The 26657-nt window shown below is 39.2% G+C and overlaps 1 protein-coding gene across 1 annotated transcript in view; it reads right to left on the bottom strand.

Annotated features, from left to right (window-relative positions):
- The window catches only part of galnt14 (UDP-N-acetyl-alpha-D-galactosamine:polypeptide N-acetylgalactosaminyltransferase 14 (GalNAc-T14)), a 118682-nt gene that overhangs the window by 11018 nt on the left and 81007 nt on the right, over positions 1-26657 (bottom strand). Inside the window, exons 10-13 of the mRNA XM_017701048.2 lie at positions 21160-21286; positions 15524-15616; positions 15293-15376; positions 12654-12798 (exon numbers count right to left, since the gene is read on the bottom strand). Coding sequence (XP_017556537.2) covers positions 12654-12798; positions 15293-15376; positions 15524-15616; positions 21160-21286 — 449 coding nt within the window. The remainder of the gene's footprint in view (positions 1-12653; positions 12799-15292; positions 15377-15523; positions 15617-21159; positions 21287-26657) is intronic.

Here is a 26657-nt window from a genome sequence, read left to right as displayed (position 1 = left end):
GAAATGAAGGTTCTGTTCAGGGACAATTTTATTCATCAAGGTACAAACAGTGTAAATGTTCTCTTAAAGCTCCTACAGTGGTTTTAAGGTCTGATTGAAAGCCTTAAATCAGTTTCTCCAGGTGAAAAGTTGGTATTTGTACCTTTTCATAACTGAATGTTTTAAAACAGAACAGTAGAATAAAAGCCTGGAGGCGAGGCAGGGTGTGTGGAGTCAGTACAGCTTAGAACATCATTTCAGTGGATTATGGTTCAGTTACGTTCCCTGACTAAAGGGACTGAGATGGAGCCTTGAGGGTTCCACCCCAGTGACTAGAGGGGAACTGCCCCAGAGACAGGCTAGGACCTTTATTTCTGACTGTGTAGTTATATACTGTGGGATACTGACAATGTAGAACAGCGTCATGTATTTCAATTGCCTTCGTGTTAAACTGTAAACATCACAGCCAGCGATCAGTGCAATGTATGGCTCTTGTTGCTGAGCGTAAACTGGTCTCAGATGTTTAGAAACACCCAACAGCCTTACAAAACGCTCCGTAACAAGACGGCAAAATTGGAGACGTCTAACTTTGATGACTTCATTTGAGTGAATAATAGTATTTTCGGAAGCCACTCAGGCTGCTAACTGCTAAACACGCACCAAAAGATCCCGACTTGAAGTAGATAGAGGGAGAGATTTCGAACATGCTTAAAAGATCAAAGATAATTTGTTCTTTAACGCAGTCTAGTGAGCTGTTTTCTGACAATACTGTGGTTCACGGATCTGCACCACTCTGCTGTCCTTGACCCAGTTAATTAATGCGTAAAAGTAAATGGCAGCACCTGCCAAATTAACAACATCCTGGAACAGGAAGAATTTTGTGAACAGCACCAAAAAAACCAAAAAAAAAAACAGTGTCCTCAAGAATAGTGGGTTTATTTTCTTCTAACATTTTTAAATTAGAGTGTAAAAAGCAAGTAGCTGATATGGGTTTTAGAGGGAACTGCAGTTAAAACAAATACACAACAACAAAAAAGCACCTATTTGGATCTTTTTTCATTTTTTGAAGGCATCAGGATGCATCTGTTTGCTCTGAATGATGTAGTCTATTCACATTTAGTTGCATCCTTACAGTATACAGATCTCACTATAGCCTACAACCCTAAGAGTGCAGTTTCTAATATTCTGTAGGTCTCTGGTTGATCAGTACGAGTCTGATGTTACTTGTGTAATTGCACGTAATGATGTATAAGGTTAAGAAGGGTTTGCTTGATTGCTTTACAGCCCATGTGTCAAACACAAGGCCCGCAGAGCAGATCAGGCCAGCGACACAATCTTATCCAGCCCGCAAAAGTATTTTCTGGTAAAAAAAAAAAAAAAAAAAAATAATAATGATAATTCTGGTAATATTAGCTCGTTTCACTTTGAGCTGCACTACAGTCCCCAGCATGCACTGCAATGTAATGTGTGCTCCAGCTCTTTCTTACACCTTAATTCTGCACAATTCTACAGAATTCCATACTAGTCACATCACTAAACAAACTTGCTGAATTTCAGCTGCAGTTCAGCCACTATGTAACAATTAACGTCAGCCTAGCAGCTCTGAAACTGAGCCTAAGTCTTAATGAACTTTCAGCAAAGAAAGGATGTCAGGAGTCCAGTTCAAGCTAATTTAAGATTTAAATGACTGAGCTCCTGGTGATGTATTGAATGTTTCAAGTTTTTATGTAATATTTAGTTAGAGCTGATTGGTTGAGAGGCGTTCTAACTGTGCTTTTATTTCACAATAACATCACAGGTTTTTCACAAACACTGTATCACTCCACTGAGATGCCACTGCTAAGCAACAACTTTGACAGCTGTAGGAGTTGCTCAAGCCATTTGAACGTTTTTACTTCTTACTTTTTCCACAAACACTTGTTTCAATGAACTTCAAGTGATAAACCACCAGCGGTGGACGAAGTACATTCCTCCCTTTAGACCTCCACTTGAGTAAAAGTACTAAAGTATTTACCTTCAAATGTACTTAAGTATCAAAAGTAAAAGTACTAAAAGAGTAATTATGGCTCTGATGTCCTGTTTTCATTTTTATAACCAGACTGGCTTCAAGAACTCATTTTAGGTGAAAGTCCTCCAGTGTCTCTCTTGGTAAACCAGTAATAATAAGTTTAAAATGATCATAAGCACAAAACACTGAAGGTAAACAGTTTCCATCAGGGAGAACTGAGTGGCTCTGAAATCACTTTTTACAAACAAGCAAAGTTTCAGTTTCAGATTTATTTACAACTTAGTTCCAAGTTTAAGTTTAATAAAAACCTGGCTTTAAACTCAGGATCACAAATGAGTTTCCTTTACTATATTGATCTGTAGGTCTCTGTTCATAAACATAAACCAGCCCAAACTACTATTTACTATAAAATGAAATGGTGTTTGTATAAATTCAGAAAAAAGCCGCGTCAGTCACGACTGCATATGTGGACATATTTCTATATTGTGCTCTATTTACACAAAGTTAGGTTAGTTCATCATTTATGTTGAACAGACTCTCCTAAAATTTTTATGCTGATGCGCTGACATTGAACCGTGTGCTGCACTGGGTCGGTATGACCAACAGGTCAAAACAAGCTCTAAACAAAATGACCGCTGTGCCCTGATTGGTGCTCTTGCTTTGTGCTTCTTTCATTTTGACATGTTACGTTTTTATACACAAAGAAACTAAAAGGAACGACAGATTTCTCAAAATGTAGCGGAGGAAAAAGGAAGATATTCAACTTTGAAATGTAGTGGAGTGAAAGTAAAAAGTCGCCCAGAAAAACTTCAGTACAGATACACGAATAAACTACTTAAGTACAGAAACTAATTATATTTACTCAGTTACTGTCCACCACTGTAAACCACTTGTTTCAAATTACAAGATTTTGCTATCAATGGCAACAACCATGGCTTTTAAAGCTATGTTTACGTTATCACTGAAAAAACAGCTCTCATAGCAAAACTGGTGACAGTACACGCACGGCCAATGGCATTGTGCCACTATATGATGTAAATGAAAACACCAATTAGGCATAACATGATGACCACCTCCTTGTTTCTGCGCTCATCATCCATTTTATCAGTTCCACTTACTATATAGATGCACTTTGTAGTTCTACAGTTACAGACTGTAGTCCATCTGTTTCTCTGATACTTTGTCCTTCAGTGGTCAGGACCCCCACGGACCCTCACAGGGCATATTTGCCTATTTTAGTGGATGCTCCATGGTTTGATGTTCTGTGGCAGCCGTTTTGTAAAATATATTACTCATTAAAAACTTCCTCCTTAAAGACTCCTTTGGAGAGATAGAGAAGTGGACATTTCTGCAGATGTGTTTTTGAAACTATAATGAAGTACAGCAAACTGATACTAATGGAAAGCTCATGCCTCAGCTGGCCAGCAGTAACATGAAACACCAAGGACCAAAAGAAGGACGGAGGAATGAAGAATGCAAGGATTAATAATGTGCAAAGCTTTACAGCTGGGAGTCAGTAGGTTTACAGGGCTGAGGAGAGAGGCCGGGTCAGGAAGCGAAGGGCGTCTTTCTGTTTAATATAATTAGACCACGGCACAAAAATGTGATCTGAATTAAATCACATTACCCTGCTGTAAAACGGCTGCCTGTTCCTACGGCCCAGGCCACACAGTGTAATGTTATCCAGTATGGCTCCTCTTTGAAATGCGACTAAGGCCCAGTCCCATTTCCTCTTTTTACCCCTACCCCTTGTTTTCGAGTGTTGCCCCTTGGAACTGAGCTACAAGGCAGTGGTTGAGATCTTCCCTCTGAAATGGGACCCTCAAATAAAAAGAGCATCACTTCATTAACAGCTACTAGTGCTGCTCTGTAGGCGACCCATTGGCAGTGACAGCAGAGGAGGGTAAAGATCAGCTCCTCACTGCTGGGCTTTAGTTACATTTAGGGATCATACACCTTCAAAGACGGGGGCAATTATAGGTTATTATTTTATTATTATTAGGTTATTGTTTATTTGGTCGTTCGCACAGGCAACTTTTTTCTCATATCTCTCTGTTTGGAGTCTCTGAAAAAACTCAGTTTGGAGGGTCATGTAGCCCCAAAACTTCACCCTCCTCCTCTCTCTCAGCAAGAATCGGGACACCCGACCCCTAGATGTGAGCACGCGAAACAGAGGGCTGAGGGCTGAGTGGTAGGGCGAGGGGTGAAATGGGACTGGGCCCATTAGTGGATTAGGTGTTTCACATTTCTATGAAGCGAGGAGGTTCATACTCAGTGCTTCTGTTGTTGTTGTTTTAGGGCACTGAACTCAACTGCTTTACTTTCCAAATCAAACTGTTAAAGAACGGCTTCACTCAGAGAAATTAATGTTGCTAAATATAAATATAATCTTGTTTAGTGTTATGCAAATGACATGTTTTCATTTATTACTACTTACAGTCATTAGCATTTTGAGGTAAGTCTTGATCTACAATACTCAAGATTATGCAGCAGCACAATCTAACTGAGCATCTAACTGAGATTGCAGAATGATTTATACCTCATGGATTTCTACCAAAAGTGTTCTGCGTTCTGTTATGGGTGATTACCTCTGTACACATAATTGTGTTTTTATCTCTGGGGTTAGATTTATAGTACCTCATTACAGAGGCTTCTACTTTATACTACATATACTTGGTAACAGTTGATACAAACAACCATGACACACTCAGTCGTGTGATTACTGTCCTTTAACCTTTTCAACTCCTTGAGACCACTGGTGGTCCCAAAACACACTTCATCATGTTCTTCATAACGTTCATATTTCATAAGCTACATTCGGAAGCTGGGCATCATATGAGGCTGTAACTCAAACGTCAAATAGTTGGTGATGTCATTTTAAACACTTATAATAAAAGAAGCTGAACTCAGTTTGTTTTTCTACTGAAAGTCGATTCGTTTTTCCCCAAATCTGGGCTATAAACTATAAACAGATGGCGTCTCTTCAGTGATCTGCTCTGTAAACATTACTTTTATAAAATAACACAAAACAGCATCTGAGATTTTTGGCTTTCAGCAGTAAATTGTAATCATATGTAGATGTGTAGATGTGTAGACATGTGTAGATCATAAAACACATGTTCTGTTCATTTGAGAGGAAATTTTTCAATAAATAAATAAATAAAATAAAAATGTACATTTATTTCACGCAGTTACTGAATAATTTGAAAAATTCAGATGGACAAATGAAAATATACCCTGGGGAATAAGACGTTAACATTTGGAATATTAAATTATTTTCTTTTTATATTTTGGAAGTTTGGGACTTTGGGAGGTTTTTTAATGAGAATTATACTTTGAACAAGTGTGGCGGTCTATGAGACAGAATATTCTCAGCTATATCACCTGGTAAAGCACCAAATAGAAATTCTTGGCCAAAACTAGAATTCAGAACACAAAAGCCCAAAAACCAAAAACTGCAGTGCACTAAAGTATGTGGGGCCCATATATTTTGACTGTTTCAAAAACATCAATTTATTTTTAATTAATCTGTTCAGAAACATAAACATTGCTCAGGTCAGTGGGGAGGAGAACACTGAGAGAGAGTGAAGGAGTGAAGAAGAGTTTTATCTTAGAGAAGTGCATTTAGGTCATTTCAGTGGTTGGTATTCGAGTAAAAGACGTTTTTTGAGTCTAGCTCGCATCTTTTTACCCTTTTGCCAGTAATTATAATTTCTGTCAGTCATTAACACTTCAGTTCACTGTTATTCTCTTGCAGAGCAAAGGTTAAACCTGGGTGAGGCAGCAGGTCAGACCATCCATTTTTATATACAAGACAGAACTTAGTTGCACAGTGAAAAAAACTCACGTTAAATTAAGCCTGTAAATACAAAAGTAAAGGAAATACAGTACGGTGTGAAAGTCTTAGGCACCCAAGACACATTTTCAAAATCTATTTATTTGTGTAGTTTGTGTTTATTTGCTGAGAATATTGTTAATATTTGAATAAACAAAATTTATAGAATACTAATTAATAATGATATATATATATATATATATATATATATATATATATATATATATATATATATATGTAAAATAAATAGTGATTTTCTGGATGTTGGTGTGTTTGTTTACCCATTTTCAAACCTCTCCTCGAGGAAGTCCAGTATTATATGTAGTTAGTTAAGTCCAGTATTATATGTAGTTAGTTAAGACCAGTATTATATGTAGTTAGTTAAGTTCAGTATTATATGTAGTTAGTTAAGTCCAGTATTATATGTAGTTAGTTAAGTCCAGTATTATATGTAGTTAGTTAAGCCCAGTATTATATGTAGTTAGTTAAGTTCAGTATTATATGTAGTTAGTTAAGTCCAGTATTATATGTAGTTAGTTAAGTTCAGTATTGTATGTAGTTAAAAAGCAGCTCCTGGTTTGATCAATCAGTGCTTCAGTAAATTGTGCTCATGGTGTAATTGATGATATTAACAAGTCTCTGTGGCGGCTGTGAAGGTGTCAAGGAAAAATATGGACCCAAGAAATTCTTGTTACTTTTTATTGTTTCTATGTTTATTTGAATTATGAGTATGACTTTATTGTAATGTATATTGTGATAAACTCACTGCTGAGGTAGATGGTTCAAAAATTTGCTTAGATTACTAACTTTCGCACAGTACTGTAGGTAATATGAATGCTGGTATTTTTTTGAGTCTGTGAGTTCATTTACATGCACTCAATAATCCAAACATAATCGGATTTCTGCAGTTATCCAGTTATTCAAATGGTCATGTAAACAGCAAACTTCAATCTAGAAATCTGATTAAGAGGCTGGATTTTAACAGTAATTCAGATTTCTCAGTGCATCTAAACTCTTATTCTGATTTCTTTCAGGTTCCTCAGTCTGCGTATGCGTGAGGTCAGATAGCAGTAGAAGAAATAAGTGAGCAGCATTGCTGCAAGGGGCAGCAGAACACTTTGGAGGGTCACTGAAACCCTGAAATAATGAGGGTCATGAAAACATGAAATAAAAGACAAACAATCTTCATCTTCTAGATGTTGTTTGTTCATATTTTCAGATAAAGCATTTTTAAACATTTAAAAAAGCTGCAGCATAGAGTTCAGGTTTTATGTTATGTTTACATCACATCTTCTTCTGTGAGCAGAAATCCGCTTACAGTCTGATTCATGTAGACTCTGAGTTTCCCATTATCTGATTGCTTATCTGATAGTTATTGGATTATGAAGTGCGTGTAAATACACTCAGTGTCAGTGGCTTTTTAACTCTTTTCTTTCAGTGGCCAAAATCTGTGTCCTTGATATCGTTCTCCATAAATAACTATTTATCCATCCATCCATCCATCCATCCATCCATCCATCCATCCATCCATCCATCCATCCATCCATTATCTTTCGCTTCGCAGGGGCAGCATCCTAAGCAATGAGGCCCAGACCTCCCTTTCCCCAGCCACTTCCAGCGTGTCCTGGGTCTTCCCCAGGGTCTCCTCCCGGGTGGACTTGCCTGTGACACCTCCCAAGGGAGGTGTCCAGGAGGCATCCTAACCAGATGCCCAAACCACCTCAGCTGGCTCCTCTCGACGTGGAGAAGAAAAGGCTCTACTCTGAGTCCCTCCCGGGTGACCAAACTTCTCACCCTATCTCTAAGGGAGAGTCCAAACACCCTGCGGAGGAAACTCATTTCGGCCGCTTGTATTCACGATCTCATTCTTTCAGTCATTACCCAAAGCTCATGCAAATAACTATTTAAGTAATTAATATAAAATAATAAAGCTCTACAGCTTAAGAGCAGAAGCACAGTTTAGTTGTATAATGGTATGACTTTTTTTTTATTTCTTACCCACCTGCTACTCTGGTGGCTAGAAATGATGGGTGGAGTGGTGCAACGGGGGTTCTTGCACTCCAAATCCACCTTGCAGTGGATTTTTTTTTTTTTTTTGGAATCACCCCCCAATTTTATCCCTAATTTAGTCATATCCAATTCCACCCACTAGTTAGGACTCCACCAGTCTTTTGGAACTGGTGCATATGCCACATCATTGGACAGCGCAACTCGCTCAAAGGAAAGCGCCAACTGCCAGATCTGTTACGTCAGCTAACAGACGCCTGCGCTCACTCGCATCTTGCTGAGTGATGGGGGGAGATGGGGGCCATTCTACCCACCCAGAGAGCAAGGCCAATTGTGCTGCCTTGGACTCCCGGCCACAGACGGCTGTAGCATCAACAGAGACTGAATTAACAACCTCCTGACGATGGGGCCAACACTTTCACAGTTGATATGCTCTGTGAATCAAATGCATTTAGATTTCAAGCTATTAAATGTGTGACAACGACACATACTTTACACACACAACCCTTTTTTTGATGCTCCCACTCGAATCTACTTGCATTATCTGGATCATTGCTGCCAACACTGTTAATACTGTGTTCTACTCAAGTACTGTATATTTCTACCTTAGTAACTGCTCTTCTCACGTAGGTTATAATCTGACTGTGTGACTCACAGATCACAGCATGTTAAATATCTCTGCACCTTATTTTCACATATCTCATGCTCAGAGATGCGTGCTGTGTCGGCGCTGCACTGTCCTGTCTGTTTACTGTGTCTAACGTCTGATTTATTTATTGTACTGTTTCTAGTTTATTGTTTGTCAAGTACAATAACTCACATTTGCCCTTTGTCTTTACTGTCCTTTTTGTTCCATGTTGCAGCATGTTGATCCTGGAGGATTGTAATCTCGCTCCACTGTATACTTGTACACAGATGGAATGACAATAAAAGCCTCTTGACTTGGAAGGTTTCTATATTTTTATATAACACAATCCATGATATCACAACAAGTGATGACCACGAATGTTGAAAAGTAGCCCTCCGCTGATCTCTGAACTCTCAGTTCGGTTAACCTGCCTTGGGCGGTTGACGAGCCAAGCTCTTTGAAATGGTCAGCAGAGAAAGCAAGCTTGAGCTAGAACAAGTGACACAAGTTATTCAATATTTGCACTATTTAATTATTTTCTGTTTATATTTTAAATATTTTAAAATATATTTTTATATATTTTTAATGATTATTATAGTTATAGCTTTTTTTTTTCCCCAGAGTAAATGACCGCTCACCTGTCCAGCGGGACACTGACCGACGACTGACTGTCGAACTCTCCAGCTACCCACTTCGTACCAGCTGCCCACGCCCCAGCTACTGCCACCTGCCTTGGACTAGCTGCCCAGCCTACATTGAAGTTTTCATGGACTTCTAGCTATTTCTACTACTAATACTACTGTTATTAATATTAGTAGTATAATAACTCTGTAGGTAGTTTGACCAGAGGAGGATGGGTCCCCCCTTGTAAGCCTTGGTTCCTCCCAAGGTTTCTTCCTCAGCTCTGAGGGAGTTTCTCCTTGCCACCGTTGCACCTGGCTTGCTCACCTGGGGGTTTTTACATTCATGTTAAAACTTTGTCTTTACTGGAATTCTGTGAAGCTTTGTGACAACATCAGCTGTAAAAAGCGCTACAAATAAATTTGATTTGATTTGATTTAATGATGCTAACAAGAGCCCATTGTCTATGAGACATATTCTCAGTTATATCACCTGGTAATGCACCAAAATGGAAATGCTTGGAGCAAACCTGGAAATTCAGAACATAATAGGCCAAAAACTAAAAAAAACAGTGGGCTAAAGTATATGGGCCCCATATATTTTGACTGTTTCAAAAATGTAGATTGTTTTTTAATTAATCTGTTCAGAAAAAATAATTTGACCACTACATAAACATTGCTCGGGTCAGAAGGAGGAGAACAGTGAGAGACAGTGAAGGAGACAGTAGAAAAGCGCAGTTAGGTCATTTCAGTGGTTGGTATTTGAGTAAAAGATGGTTTTTGAGTCTAGCTCACGTTTTTGTTAATGGCGAGTGTTTAAACCCTTTTGCCACAGTTTCTAATGTAATAGAACAGCAGTAACAATTTATTTGTAACACTTTGTGTTTGCGCTGATTATGATAATAAAACCTGGGACCTTTAACTCAAATAGTCTGTATTAGTGCTCCACTTATTGCAGGAGTGAGAAGGAAGGACTAAGGAATTAGCATTCATAAATCCTCTGAACCAGATCGACACATCCCTGGAAAAGCCCTCTGATCACTGATCTGAGGTGAGGGACGAAAGTAATTGCTGCTTTTGATGGTGAGAGGAAGGCTAGGGCAGTCGGAGCAGAATACATTAATGAAGCTTTAAACTGTCAGCAGCCACTGAATATTGCAGTGGAAGCTGTGGGAGTCCTGCATCGTTCCTACACCCAGTTCATTGTTCTGTCTCTGCTTCACCGCAGGATTGACCTGTCTTATGTTCAAGACCACATTTGCATTCAGATTGGTCAATTTTGAAAACTTGGGGTCCATAACGTAAAGTTTCACCAAAGTTCATCCATGCTTTACATAACTACCCCTCAGATGGCATGGCAGGCTTATTTATGTAGCACCTTTAAACACTGTTGTCACTCAAAGTGCTTTACAAATTGTTGTTCAAAAAATGTAAAGTGAACAAAAATAGAAAAACATAATTGAAACAAAACATTTAAAAAGAGAAAATCTTTAAATTCAAAATCAAATTAGATTGACATTAGTTAAATAATACATTTAAAAATTAAAAGTTAGATTAGGATTAAAAAAAGGGGCTAGAAACACTGAACCAGCCTGAAAACGTTCCTGTTTGAGCAGATTTCAATTCAGTTTTAAAGTGTCTAGTGTCGGCTCTTCTAATGCTCTCTGTCCACTTTGGTCCATTTAAGAGCAGCACAGTGTCTAAGCGCTGCTTCTTCATGTTTAGTCTTCACCTTCGGCAGGACTGACTGACCAGTTCCTAATGATCTGAGGGTTCTGCTCAGCTCATATCGCGGAAGCAGGTCAGATAAATACGCTCCTTAAAGTCTATTCTGGACCAGACTTGTAACCAGTGTAAGGATTTAATAATGGAGATGATGGTGTCCTTCTTGTACTCCTAGTAAGACTCTTTTTTGGGAGTTCAGTTAAGCAATCATTACAGTGATCAATCCTGCTAGAAATAAAGGTGTGGATGAGTTTCTCCAGGTCTGCTTTAGTCACAACATCTCTGATATAATTGATGTTCTTAAGGTGATAAAAAGCTGATTTAGTCACTGCTTTGACACGACTGCTAAAACTTAGATCAGAATCCATCAGTGCACCAAGGCTACATACTAATTCTTTAACTAAAAGACTAAAAGTCTATAGCTCTGATTTTGTCATTTGTTCACATTACATAATTGTTTATATCTAAATTCACAATTTATTACATAGCTAGTTATGTGACAAATTACATTTCTATTGAGGTTCCATTCACTACCACCAGCTAGGAATCAACACTTCTGACCTTTGCGGTCAGTTCTTATTTAAAAAAATACAATGAAATGTGAATGATGTTTTTTTTCTTTCTGCAAAACAAGACTAGGTAGAAAAATTTTTAATGAAATCCAATACATAATAAAACTCTAACGCACAAAAACGGCATCAATTTAAAGTTTCCAATCTGCACTTTTGATGGGAATTCTGTGCTCATTTCAAAGAACTCTGAGCCAGAAATAATAAAACTAAATGTCAGAAGTGATGTGTCACGGTAGTGGTGGGTGAATCCTGATATCATACTTGATGACATTTTCACAATACATGACAAGTGTCACAATATAAGGTTTGATTCACTGATTGCCAAGTAAACCGGTCCAATAATGCTGTCTTTTTAATAAAACCCCTTTCAATATAGGTGCACTTTATAGCTCTGCAGTTGCAGACTGTAGTCCATATGCTTCTCTGATACTTTCTTCTCATTCTCAGCACTGCTCCAGCAGCACTGTTGTATCTGATCCACTCAGACCAGCGCAACACATACTAACACACCACTGCCATGTCAGGATTACTGCAGTGGTGAGAATGATCCACCACCCAAATAGTACCTGTTCTGTGAGGGTCCATGCAGGTCTTGACCACTGAAGAACAGGGTAAAAGTGGGTAACAAAGTATCAGAGAAACAGATGGACTACAGTCTGTAACTGTAGAACTACAAAGTGCACCTACAGAGTAAGTGGAGTTGATAAAATGGACAATGAGCGTAGAAACAAGGAGGTGGTCATCATGTTATGCCTGATCGGTGTACAGGCTTATGCAAAAATTTGATGCCCCTGGTGATTTTCTAAATGAAAATAATTCCAGTTTCTGTACAGAGACACACTTATGTACATTTTAATGCACAGCTACATTATTTTATGTTATTTTATCTTAATGTCATTGTTAATGTTAACTTTATTTAATGTTAAAGAATTTAATACATTGAGAAAGAAAAAATCATAATTCATAGTCTGTGCAAAAGTTAAAGGATATTTTATATTTGATGTATTTTTTCCACTATGTTAAGCTCAGTGAAAGACCATAAATTGTGCACAGAATTTCTAGACAAATGCCATATTTAGGTGTGTTCTCTGTAGGGGATGTGTTGTATGCCATGGGGGACAGATTGTCAGACTCTGGTGTGGTTTGTTAATCAATGTGGCCAAGAAACACCAGTACTTTAATAGAAAAGAGGTTTTTTTCAGACATTTGTCTGTCTGATCTGGTAATTGTAGAAATCACACACTGATTGTATTATTAGCCACAGGTGTCACTGTTGTACCTGGTTGAATGCTGGAACATCCTTGGTGCCAATGCAGGGAGCCAGAGCAAGCACTGGCAGGTCCTGCCCTTCCGCCCGGCGAGCTTCCAGACAGTTCTGCCTCTGCCGTATCACTCCAGCCTTTGCATCTGAATCATCTGGAACTCTGGAATAAGAGGGGGGGACAGCAGTTATAGGCCCCGTCCCATTTTACCCCACACCCCAACCAACCTTGGCCCTTCATATTATGAATACACGTCTAGGGGTAGAGTGTCCCAATTGTTGTTGAGATAGAGGGGAAGGGCAACGTGTTGGGGCTACATGACCCTCCAAACTGTTTTTTCAGAGACACTCCCAACAAGAGTGATATGAAAAAAAAGAAAAATCAGCAAGATGGAGCACAAGAGACCAAAGAAACACACAAATGTGAGAATGTTCTCAGTTAAAAATGACAGTAATCATTGTAATATCTTAGTTTAATGTTGTTTCAATGTTTTATGGTTCTTTTCTTCATAACAAGCATAAAAGAGTAGGCTGATGTCTCCGTAGCTGGCTGGCTAAATTTCCTGTTCCACTTTAAACAGTCCAGCAGCTCTGATGCATCAAGCACCAGAGTACATCTGCTTCTCCATTTAAGGTGGAACGGGAAGTTCAAAGGAGAATCTGGTGAATATCTGACTTCAGCTTCATATCACTAAAGAATTGGAGGGAGGGGGGTGATAATAAATAATTGCCCCCTCTTTGAAGGCGTATGATCCCGAAATGTAACTACATCAGTGAGGAGCTGAACTTTACCCTCCTCTGCTGTCACTGCAGACGGGCAGGGTCGCCTACAGAGCAGCGCTAGTAGCTGTTAATCTCAAACACTGCCCTGTAGCTCAGTAACAAGGGCCAACACTCGAAAACAAGGGGGTAAAATGAGAAATGGGACTGGACCTTCAAAGTTGTTTTCACTGATAGGGTTGAAGCCTAGTCTTATAGGAAACTGAAATACTAACAGTGTTTTGCCCATTAGTTCACCAGAGAACTTAAAACTGTGTTCTCTGTCAGATGAGGTTATCGTACTCTTGACCACACACCTACCCATAGTTCCAAAAGTATTTGCTCGTCTGCCTTCACACGCACATGAACTTGAGTGACATCCCATTTTTAATCCATAGGGTTTAATATGATGTTGGCCCACCCTTTGCAGCTATAACAGCTTCAACTCTTCTTGGAAGGCTTTCCACAAGGGTTAGGAGTGTGTGGGAATTTTTGACCTTGCTTCCAGAAGTGCATTTGTGAGGTCAGACACTGATGTTGGATGAGAAGGCCTGGCTCACAGTCTCCACTCTAATTCATCCCAGAGGTGTTCTATCGGGTTGAGGTCAGGACTCTGTGCAGGACATTCAAGTTCTTCCACACCAAAATATCTCTTTATGGACCTGCTTTGTGCACTGGTGTGCAGTCATGTTGGAACAGGAAGGGGCTGTCCCCAAATTGAAATTGTCCAAAATCTCTTGGTGCTGAAGCATTAAGAGTTCCTTTCACTGGAACTAAGGGGCCAAGCCCAACTCCTCAAAAACAAGCCCACACCATAATCCCCCCTCCACCAAACTTTACACTCGGCACAATGCAGTCAGACAAGTACCGTTCTCCTGGCAACTGCTAAACCCTGACTCTTCCATTAGATTTGCAGACGGAGAAGCGTGATTGGTCACTCCAGTGAATACGTCTCCAGAGGTGGCGCTTTACACTACTGCATTCCACGCTTTTCATTGTGCTTGGTGCCATGCTGGAATTCACTGAGCTCCTGAGAGTGACTCATTCTTTCACTAATCTTTGAAGGAGCAGTCTGCAGGCCTAGGAACTTGGTTTCATACACCTGTGGCCATGGAAGTGATTGGAACACCTGAATTCAATTATTTGCATGGGTGAGTGAACACTTTCGGAAAAATTATGTATTTTTAATTTTTTACTCTGTGTTCTCTGTAAATTTAAACATGCCATGTAGGCTTAACCTGGGTCTGGGAAACTGTCCCCCAAAGTCCTTCCACCTTGACCATGTGCACTCGCACTCACAGAAAAATATCACGCAAACCTATCAGTGAGCCAACCGATCAAACATTTGGGCACTTCAATGAATATTTGTAGTTAATTTCAGCTTTCCTCCAGCTCTGGCACATAATACATTCCAGTGTTCATGCTGCCTGAGACAGTGAATTGCTGGTCATATTAAGATGTATGGAAATGTGCAGTGCTATGTTGGCAGATCCATTCATCAGACCCAGCAGAACACACAGCTCCAGTGGAGCAAGATGAAACGCCTTGTAAGTAATGGAGGCGCTGGCTAGGCCCACAGCCCAACAGACTCATTTACTCAGCAAAGGGATGGAGGTATACAATTACACACACACACAAAAAGTCTTGGTGTGGTTTCTATCTTTGTGATAGAATGGGTTCAAGGCAACAGTGCTAGTGGAGTATCTGCCACACCGGGCAGAAAATCTCACCCTGGAGACCAATAAGGGCCGACAGATCAGCGCTCTGGGTAAAAGAAGCCTCTTACAAAGAAAAGCCATTCATCACACAGAAAAATAAAGACATGTGAATAACCACACATAATCCTCCAGTGCCACTCAAGTGCCGACACACATGCCGGTGCACGCACACACACTCACTTGAGCTCCGGATAGACGTTGTCCAGATACCACTTGAAGGATTTGCACTTGAGACTCTTCCGCAGTTCTTGCCTGCCGCGAATGCTGATAAGAGAGGAGGAGAAAGAGCAGAATGGGAGAGCAACCTTTTCCATAATGGCCTCCTCTTATCATAACACACACAAAGACCCCCCCGCCACAAAACACACACACACACACACACACACACTCAGAAAGTCTTCAGTGACTTACTCTCCATAGGACTTGCCCCTGGCTGCCGGCCGTGCTGAGTAGTAGAAGAGTTTGAACTCGTCCATCCACACTTCAGCGGTACGCCTGGTGTTTCTGAAACCAACCACCACACAGTTCACCTCAAACCAGCCATAAAAAGTAATGCTGCATGTCATGGACAAAAAATTAGGTTTAATGCCACATACTATGTTGTTGTTATAAGCCAGGTGATAAAATGAAAGCGCATTGATGTGACATGGTTAACATGGCACCATAATATTTTGACCAGAATGTTCTTGATAAATCAGATGATTCATTAAAACACAGAAACCCACCAGGAACAACTGAGATGAGTAAATCTTATAATGCAAAGCACACAATAAAAAACACCTTCTGATTTGTGTACTCATTTGCATATTTTAGCAGCCTGTAAAATAATAAATATATTTAGAATGGATGGTTCTGGAACTAAAATCTGATTGGATGAGCCGTGTTCAACCTTTTAAATCTTTTTATTATTTATCTTCTTCAAATCTTCAACGTCACCAAAAGAAAAAAAAACGGTTAATGGAATAATCTTGGACTCTAAAGCTGCTCACATGGAGCACTGAGTGTACTAATGGAGTAAGAACCCATTTTTAGCTTAAACCGAGGGGCTGACAACTTATATTCTAAACTAGAACCTAAAAGATAGCAGCCTAAACAGCTCCATCATTAATATTACAGGCTTGAATTAAAGCACTGATGGTACGATTCACTGTAAAACAGCAGTATAAATAAATAAAAACATCACTTGAATGGAATACATGCTTTAAATGTTTGTCAGAAGTCGCATCAAGCTGAATCCCAAACGGCTCTATACTCCCTAAATAGTGTTCTAGCTATGAAAGTTTAGAAGTTCTAGCCTCTACAGCCAAACAGTGCATCGTTTATCGAGTGTGGTTGAGTCTGAATCCCTGTTTCCTAGCTGTGTTTTGCTCTGTTGGGCTGCAGGATCCAGTATTTACTCCTACATAGTGCACTGTGTAGGGAGCAGGGAGCCGTTTGAGATTCAGCCCCAGCACAAGAACATGGCGCTGCTGAATTGGTGCTAAATAAGACTCATGTTGTTAATTTGGTGACCAAAAAGTGCTTATAAAGCAAAAGCTTTTGTATTAAACAGTGCTGCGTTATCATAAGTTCATTTGTTTACAATAAAAAGTAAAAAACATAAAAAAAAATGAAATGACCATAATAAACATATGCAGTGATCCATGGCTGCTTAGTAACACTACTGTAATCTAAAGATAGTCATTTTTGGGCGCAGAATACTTCTTGATGTTGATTATTATTAATAATAGTTAATTATTTTCTGAAAAAGTGCTTTAATTTTTAAGAACGGCCTCTTGAGACTTATTGCTTTAATGGTGATTCTAGTGATTATAAAGGATAACACACACCATATACACAGTAAATATATAGCTGGGGCAGGGGAAGGAATTAGGGGGGAGGCCTTTGGAAAGCACATTTCTGATTTCTGATTGTTAAAAACGAGAGGCAAGGGGAGATAAAACTCTCCTGATATCAACACTGAGCTGTGCTGGTTTCTGTAGGCTAAGTTATCTGGCTAACTTGACCGTGATAAAGAAAGCAGAGTTCAACCCGGTGAAAAAGCGACAAGAACATCACTGTCTTCAGCCTTTCATCCTGGACTGCTACACTTAGTGCTGTAAACTGTGGACTAATTCATTTTTATCTGTTGCCGTATAATGTCAGATGTTACAGTAACTAATGCCAGCCAGTTAAATGCATGTCAGCAATCGAGTTTAAGAAAAGACAGAAAGAATGTTTGTAGTATGTCCAATAGTAATAATAATAATAATAATAATAATAATAATATTAACTCCAATAGTTATTATTACTACAATACAATACTGATTGATCCTGAATGTTTTAAAGATATCTGGTCAATTTGTTGCTTTTTTATTTATTTATTAACTCTATTTATTTATTTTTTACTCTACATAATGTAGCATGACTCTGCTGTATGACAATGATTCCAACTGTATTATTCAAGCTTCTTAGGTCACTCATCAGAACTTGGGTAGATCTTTAAAAAGCTGAGTGTGAGGCAGATGGAGCTCAACTCCATCGTGATTTCTCCAAACCAGTTTTCACCAACCAGCTCACATTACCTTAAAGCAGTGCGACTGTAGACAAGGATAAAAACATGATCTCTAAATAGTTAAAACTTAGCCCAGGGTAAAGTATCCCAAAATACTTCCATATAACTATCTGTGGACTCACTGTCGCAGCAAATAATACGAGAAGAACGTGTTTAAAGAATGTCAAGTTAGGCATATATTAACATCCTTAGTAATTATTTAATAACCTTGCTGAATATTAATTTACCCGCTTATGAGAGGAACAGATGTGGACACTCTACACAGAGCACCATGGATTCAAAGAGTGTGTTGCACTTTTTCTTTAATATTTCATAGAGTTTGGTGCTGAGCTGCTTCCCCCAAGGGCAAAACATAATAAAGAAAACACACTGTACGCAGCACATTTCTCCTGGAGAGAAAAAAGCCGGAGGATGATCTAAATGTATGGCAAAAAGTCAGCAAAGTAGAAAACATTACATAGAGTTGGCAGTAAAAACAGGTTTATGTTTTTACTTATGGACATATTTAGCATATTCAAAGGTACTGTGGTGTATTAGTATGCAGCTGCTTCTGTAAAAGCCAGATCTTAAAAAATAGGCCTTTTAATGAGGTAAGATCAAAAGCTGCAAAGCTAAGAAACACTGTAGCCCCTACGCGTCGTCCGCACTCATGAACACAAATACATAAACGTCTAACAAATAAATCGGCAAAAAAAAGGGAAAAAAATAATAATCGCTCTTGTTATATAATAATACGACAGTGACGTAACAGTAACATTCCAGTAAAAGTAAGAAAAATAAAAAGTTAGTTAAATTCTAATGTAAAAAAAAAAAGTCTTTTCTGATAGAAAGAGCCTAGTGAATATTTATTCATGGTGTGTTCCAGATTTTTGGTGCATAAAAACAAAAGTCTTTTAAGTTTCATACAAGGAATATGGAAAAAGCTTTTTTCTTAATTTCTTCATTAGCTTTTTTCTTAATTTAAGTGACCCTTATTAGTCCCACAATTATGGTAATTTCACCTCCGCATTTAACCTATCTGTGCAGTGAAACACGACATACACACTAGTGAACACAGACACTAGGGGGCAGTGTGGCCAGAGCAGTGGGCAGCCCTATCCACAGCACTCGGGGAGCAGTCGGGGGTTAGATGTCTTGCTCAAGGACACTTCAGTCATGTACTGTCGGCTTTGGGGACCGAACCGGCGACCTTCCGGTCACAGGGCTGGTTCCCTAACCTCCAACCAACCTGAGCCACTTCAATATGTATCCGATTCATGGCCATGTGACCTTAATGTGACGCTCCGATTGGAATTCATGTGCTTTTATCCACTGCGCGTGACCATCATTCAGTGTTACCATGGTAACAGCGCCGAACAGACGTTAAAGCCTGTAAATGGTGGAAAAGCAGCTCGACTGACCTTTTTCTCCTTTGTCTGGCTCTAATAATGAAGCTGAGAGCTGATCAGAGCTAATGATCTTCTCAGTGAAGCTCGTTCTACTTGTTAGTTTGTGCTGATGATGCAGTGATTCGGTCACGTGATGTTACTGAGTAGGATGAGCTCATAAGGGTCATTTCAGGACGCCAATTAGTTCACATTAATGACAGATTTGAGTCATTTACCTAAACGAGGGTGAACCGTTGAGTCAGAGAGATCGGATTTGAGCAAAAAATCAGATTTGAGCCACGAGGCTTGTAATGTGAACATAGCTTTAAGCGCGATTCAGGTGTTATGTATCAATTACACTTGATACACAGCTTTCCACTTTGGCTCAACTCTCTCTGGCAGGAAATTTTTCCAAAAGTGGATTAGTTTTTTTGTAAAATGTCTCTCAACATTTGTTTTTTACTAGACTGAAGTTGCTTCTTACTCACTGGCTTCTTGTTCTAATTCTCCTGTTCCATGCTATATAGTTGCCTGAGGAGCCAGAATGTAACTGCTGCACCATTTAAAGTGGAACAGGAAAAAGCAAACAAGAAACTGGTGAACTTTTTAGTGTTTGTCAATTTCTTGTTGCAGGTTAAACGTATCAGGAACCCAGCTGGAGTGGTTATAAACACTAATAAATCCATTTGTCTCCAAATGATCGATGTCCGTCTTAAACCTCTCTCTTTGCCGTTGCATAGCTACTAGCTAGGCGAGACTGTTGTCGGTGTTGCTATGGTGACCGTGATCTTCAGAGTTAAAGGGTGAATCAGCAGTTCTACATTAACTCCAGCGCTTAAGACCATTTACTGTTAAACTGTGTTGAACGATCAGCAGAGCTTTATTTTACTGTAAAGGAGGATTTAATTTTAACTACTACTCTGATTGAGTTGTGGAGCCGCAACAGGGCAGGAAAAGAGCTCTATGCATCTAACAGTCAGCCCTGTAATGCATAAATAATAATAAATCCCTTTTTCTTGAGTCATTAATGTACACAGTAAATCCTGATGTTCTTGTGAAAGCTGATGTACAGTGACTGACACACTGCAGGTTTAGGAAATCAAGTTGACCGCTGTTATTCAAAAGCTGTAGAAAGTGCTGAGAACGTGTGATGATACTAATGTAAAACGCTTATTTTCTGAGTTCAACAGGAGCTGAAAGAATCTGTTGCTGAACATTTGAGATGAAGGAAAAATGAAAATATTCAAAGCATGGACAGATACTCATGCCACATTATCGACTACATAACCTCATACTGACTGGCCACTTTATTCGATACACCTACCTTGTTGTGACACCTTGTGCATGTACAGTTCTTTCCATTCATCCTTTTCCATGCAAAGTTCAAGTTAGTCATTCTTCATCCTTCATCCGTGGTCAGTTTCTTACCACAGAACAACTGTTGGTTGGATAATTTTGGTTGGAGGACTGTTCTATACCTAGCAATGACAATCAGGTGCCTAAAAACCTCCAATAGCATCACCAAGTGGGCCATACACATCACTGTCACTGCTGTGCTAAGAGTTTTCCATCACCCAAATAATATCTGGTCAGTGGTGGTCTTATTGTGGTGATCTTGGGGCAGTCGTGGGCTGGAGGTTAGGGATCTGGCCCTGTGACCGGAAGGTCCTTGAGGAGGACACCTAACCCGCAACTGCTCCCCGGGCGCCGTGGATAGGGCTGCCCACCACTCTGGGCAAGTGTGCTCACTGCCCCTTAATGTGTGTTTGTTCACTAGTGTGTATGTGGTGTTTCGCTTCATGGATGGGTTAAATGCGGAGGTGGAATTTCCCCATTTGTGGGATCAAAAAAAGTATCACTTACTTACTTATAGCAATAGATGGGGTAGAAGGTGGCCTTTAAACTGTGCAGCAATAGATGAGCTACAGTCAGTAGTTGTATATCTACAAATAGCACCTATGAGGTAGGTTTATTTGTTAAAATTGACGATGACTATAGGTACAAAGTAGACAATCCTAATAAACTAGGAAACTGACAGCTCAATGTGGAATGTAATGCAGCACAATGTTCAGCATGTATAATGTGGCTCGATTATGTAAGTATGAGATCAGCTGAAGTGATCTTACTTGATGTAAGTGTTGGCATTGCCCTCTGGGAAGATGTAGGGGTGTTTCTTGCGGAAGACATGGCCGACTCTGCTGCACGGGATGATCTCCAGACTTCCACCACACATCCACACTCTGAATGAAATCTCTGAAGGGGAAGTGCAGGGACCAGCCTTAAGCCTTCACATTTAAAGCAACAGTCAGCATGTTTTTAGAGCTACATTACATATAACTACTAGAGATGCTACAGAAGAAGATTCAGTAATTCTGCAATAAATTTAAAATATCATAAAACTGCCTGTAGTACAATATAATGTATAGCTGGGAAAAGCTGGTCATGTGACGGCTAACTTTAACATAGAAACATACTGATTGCTAAGTAATAGTATTATAATAGATGGGATGTTTTTAGCTGTGTACTTCTTCCTGTGGCAGTGGTGGACAGTAACTAAGTAAATGTAATTAGTTTGTGTACTTAAGTATTTTTTCGTGTATCTGTACTGAAGTTTTTCCATTCTAGGTGACTTTTTACTTTCACTCCACTACATTTCAAAGTCAAATGTCTTCCTTATTCCTCCACTACATTTTGAGAAATCTGTTGTTCCTTTTGGTTTTTGTGTGTATAAAAAAGTAACGTGTCAAAATGAAAGAAGCGCAAAGCAAGAGCACCAATCAGGGCACAGCGGTCACTTTGTTTAGAGCTTGTTTTGACCTGTTGGTCATACTGACCCAGTGCAGCAAATGGTTCAACGTCAGAGCAGCAGCGTAAAATTTTGGGAGAGACTGTTCAACATAAACGATGAACTAACCTAACTTTGTGTAAATAGAGCACAATATAGAAATATGTCCACATATGCAGTCGTGACTGACGCGGCTTTTTTCTGAATTTATACAAACACCATTTCATTTTATAGTAAATTAGTTTGGGCTGGTTTATGTTTATGAACAGAGACCTACAGATCAATATAGTAAAGGAGCTCATTTGTGATCCTGAGTTTAAAGCCAGTTTTTATTAAACTGAAACTTGGAACTTGTTGTAAATAAATCTGAAACTGAAACTTTGCTTGTTTGTAAAAAGTGATTTCAGAGCCACTCGGTTCTCCCTGATGGAAACTGTTTACCTTCAGTGTTTTGTGCTTATGATTATTTTAATAGACGTCAGCGTCACTAATTAATGACGTTCTATTAAAAGACTGGTTTACCAAGAGAGACACTGGAGGATTTTCACCTAAAATGAGTTCATGAAGCAAGTCTTGTTATAAAAATGATAATAGGACATCAGAGCCATAATTACTCTTTTAGTACTTTTACTTTATACTTAAGTACATTTGAAGGTAAATACTTTAGTACTTTTACTCAAGTGGAGGTCTAAAGGGAGGAACTTCTACTTTTACTGGAGTAATATTTTACTTTACCTCGTTTTCAGTATCAGGAATTTTTACATGCAAAGCACCTTATGGACCTGGCTTGTTCTGCTCAAGCACTCCAGTAGCTTTTAATGCTTCACAAGTTTAGCCTTCTAGCTAATAGCTCCCTCTTTTACACAATGCTACTAAGCTGGGAGGGTGAAGGCCGGCATGCCCAACCCTCAAGACATGTAAAGATCATTACCACATATTTTGAATTGCCACTAAAGGAATGGACAGCCAACATGCTTGTAAGAGAATGCTGATATAAGAGCTACTCTCATAAACCTAAAAGGCTCAGTGTGGTCCAGTATATTTTGGCTGGTATAAACCAAAAAAGAACATTTATTATCCTTTGTATTCATCAAGTTTTCAATCATAAGGAATGGGCAACCCAGACAGAGATGTTATTGTTTTTCATCCATGTTGTCCAGACTGACTATTAATCAAGGTTTCTTACAGTTTTTAAACAAAGGAATTAAACAATATTTCCATGACATAAAATGAAATTTCCATGCGAAACATTTAGCACAGTGCTGGGCAATCAGCAATTACGGGGTCGCTGGTTCGATCGCCAGAGCGGACAGTACATGACTGAGGTTGGGGGTTAGCAAGACACCTAAGCCCCAACTGCTCCCTGGACACTGTGGATAGGGTTGCCCACTGCTCCAGGCAAGTGTGCTCACTGCCCCCTAGTGTGTGTGTTCACTAGTGTGTATGTGGTGTTTCATTGCACGGATGGGTTAAATGTGGAGGTGAAATTTCCATGTTGTGGGACTAATAAGGGTCACTTAATCTATTATCTATACCATTTCCTTTTATAGTGAAATTTTTTTGCGATTTATTTGAAAAATAAAGACCATAATTTTTATGCACTTTACTTGTGATATGCAGACCTTGATTGGTTTACATCAAACTCATTTGCTTGAAATCAATAATATGTTAATAATAATGATATGTTTGAAGATACTATGATACTGAATTTTATCAGAAACCTCCCAGCACTTATTTAACATACAGACAGCTCTTCTAAGAGGAAAAAAACCTACATTATCTAGGTATTAAATATTCAAATATTATTAATTCAAAATGCAGTTTACGACCTTAGAAAATTAGTCATTTTGCTCAATACATTATTTCATCATTTCGCATCCTACATATTATGTTTTGACTCCTCTGTTATCCCATGTTCTCGTGCAAACATGTCCATCGGTTTCGTTTGTAGAGAGTGGTTTGAACATGCAAGCACATCTAATTATGTGGACATTGTCCTCAATTTCATTGCGTTTAGCTGATTCGACCTGAGTTACCAGTAACAAAAACAAATTTATTTAGCAAATGAAATGAGTTACCCTACTGAACTTTAATAAGGGAGGGATTATATTCACATGGTGTGGGGAGTTAATGTATTAATTAAGCTGCTGAAGTTTCTCAGTGATTTCAGTTCAAATCCACACGGTTAGTGACTTGATTTCTACAGTATTTAGGAGGGAGATATTCACAACTTTGAACAAAGACTTTAAACAATCTAATCAATCAGAGTACCTCAGCAGTTAACGCTTCCTTTCTTAATGGAGCTGCAGCATGTGATGTTTGTTTATCCGCTGCGGTGCAGACCAAGCACTGTCAAGAGAGGCTGGTCACGCAAGTCCACTTACATTTGCCTTATATTTGCCTTCTTAATTCATCTTGTTCAGTGTTTTAATGTAAAAACATCTTCCACAACAGACACATACTGAATACCTTAGTTAGCCAAGATTCATATTCTGAACAAGTCAGTTAAGCTAGCCTGGAAAACCACATTTCTATTCCATGACTTTTCCAGAATTTTCATTAAGATTAAGTGACCCTTATTAGTCCCACAATGGGGAATTTTCACCTCCGCATTTAACCCACCTGGGCAGTGAAACACCACATACACACTAGGAGGCAGTGAGCACACTTGCTCAGAGCGGTGGGCAGCCCACTCTGCAGCGCCCAGGGAGCAGTTGGGGGTTAGGTGTCTTGCTCAAGGACACCTCAGTCATGTGCTGTCGGCTCTGGGGACCGAACCGGTGACCTTCCGGTCACGAGGCTGGATCCCTAACCTCCAGCCCACGACTGCCCTTCATGAACACAGGAATCCTGTAAGTAGGTATATTATTGTCGTGCACAGACAATGCAAAGTTACTTTTGCCTGATTGGTCGGCGCTGCACAGCTTCCGCATGTAATTTGCATAAAATTGAAGCCAACTCAACTTTTTTTGAGGTGCCATGCTGCAGGCTATATTTCATGCTGCTCAAAATCCCACAATATCTTGTGCATTTTTTCACAACTCCCCTTTGAAAGCAGACCGAAAACATCTGATGATAAATTTGCATGAACACACACCCCATCCCTACTGATTTACAGGAGAAATAATAGGAGAGCAACAAATTCTGAAAGAAAAACAGCCATCAAGCTAAATTCAGACCATACAAGGTAAAATATGCAACAGCAACTGAAGCAGCCCAGCTCCAGAAATTATACTGATTATTGTTTACATATATTTGTAAAATACTTGGTAAACTGATTCATTAGACTGAATGAAAGGAGGTGCTTCTGTTAGCACATTAACACAGCACTGAGATCATTGTCAACTCAAATACATCGAATAATCTGCTGATAAGCTGAGAAATGTGGCTCTGTAATGTAAGTAACTTGTCCACACGCATGATTTACACCAGGCCTCCGGGACACGGGCTCAGTCTCACAGCAACGCGAATTAGATCATACGGTTGAAATCTCCTGTCTAAATATGCCTCTGCCCCGCGCTCATCTGCAATTATGTGCACAGTGGCTCGTTTCAATTTGAATAAATCGCCCTCTGAACAGCTGAGTTTAATTCTGTTTTAAGTGTGCAGTTTTAATGCCAGTTACCGTTTTGAACCTCATGCAGTTATAACTGCTCAGTCTGCAGTAGTGGACAAAATACACAAACCAAATACTTGAGTTAAAGTAGAGACACCCAAGTTAAAATATTACTCCAGTAAAAGTAGAAGTTCTTCCCTTTAGACCTCCACTTAAGTAGAAGTACTAAAGTATTTACCTTCTAATGTACTTAAGTATCAAAAGTAAAAGCACTAAAAGATTAATTATGGCTCTAATGTCCTGTTATCATTTTTATATCAAGACTCACTTCATGAACTCATTTTAGCTGAAAATCCTCCAGTGTCTCTCTTGGTAAACCAGTCTTTTAATACAATGTCATTAATTAGTTAATTACCAGCCCAAACTAATTTACTATAAAATGAAATGGTGTTTGTATAAATTCAGAAAAAAGCTGCGTCAGTCACGACTGCATATGTGGACATATTTCTATATTGTGCTCTATTTACACAAAGTTGGGTTAGTTCATCATTTATGTTGAACAGACTCTCCCAAAATTTTACGCTGCTGTGCTGATGTTGAACCGTGTGCTGCACTGGGTCGGTATGACCAACAGGTCAAAACAAGCTCTAAACAAAGTGACCGCTGTGCCCTGATTGGTGCTCTTGCTTTGTGCTCCTTTCATTTTGACATGTTATGTTTTTATACACAAAGAAACCAAAAGGAACGGCAGATTTCTCAAAATGTGGTGGAGGAAAAGGTCAGATATTAGACTTTGAAATGTAGTGGAGTGAAAGTAAAAAGTCACTCAGAATGGAAAAACTTCAGTACAGATAGACAAAAAAATACTTAAGTACAGAAACCAATTACATTTACTTAGTTACTGTCCACCACTGTCAATCTATCATCATGAATGAAAATCATCCCAACACTTTCTAACTTTAACTGGCTTTTTTGTGGAGGATGAACACTTTTCAACATTTTAAACATCAGTTGAACTAACAGAGAGTTTGTTGTGCCCAAGAAAGCAGTTTTGTCACGCTGGCCTTCCTCTTAGCTATTAAAAAATGCCCCAACACTGACAGAGAAAAAGGAATAACTACACTGGCCACAAGAAAGTAAGCCAGATTAAGGACACTTCAGGGACACTATTACAAAGTCCCTAAGTATAATGTATTGCTTGTGAAAGAATGTCCCAAGGTTGGTCTAGCACACCTGTGGGTCAGCAAAGCTATTGAAGCTGATGTCCTATTCAGCTGGTACTC

The sequence above is a fragment of the Pygocentrus nattereri genome, chromosome 4, assembly GCF_015220715.1.
Source record: "Pygocentrus nattereri isolate fPygNat1 chromosome 4, fPygNat1.pri, whole genome shotgun sequence".
NCBI classification, from domain to species: Eukaryota; Metazoa; Chordata; class Actinopteri; order Characiformes; family Serrasalmidae; genus Pygocentrus; species Pygocentrus nattereri.
The sequence above is the reverse complement of the archived record's forward strand: the minus strand, read 5'-3'. Positions and strand labels throughout refer to the sequence as shown.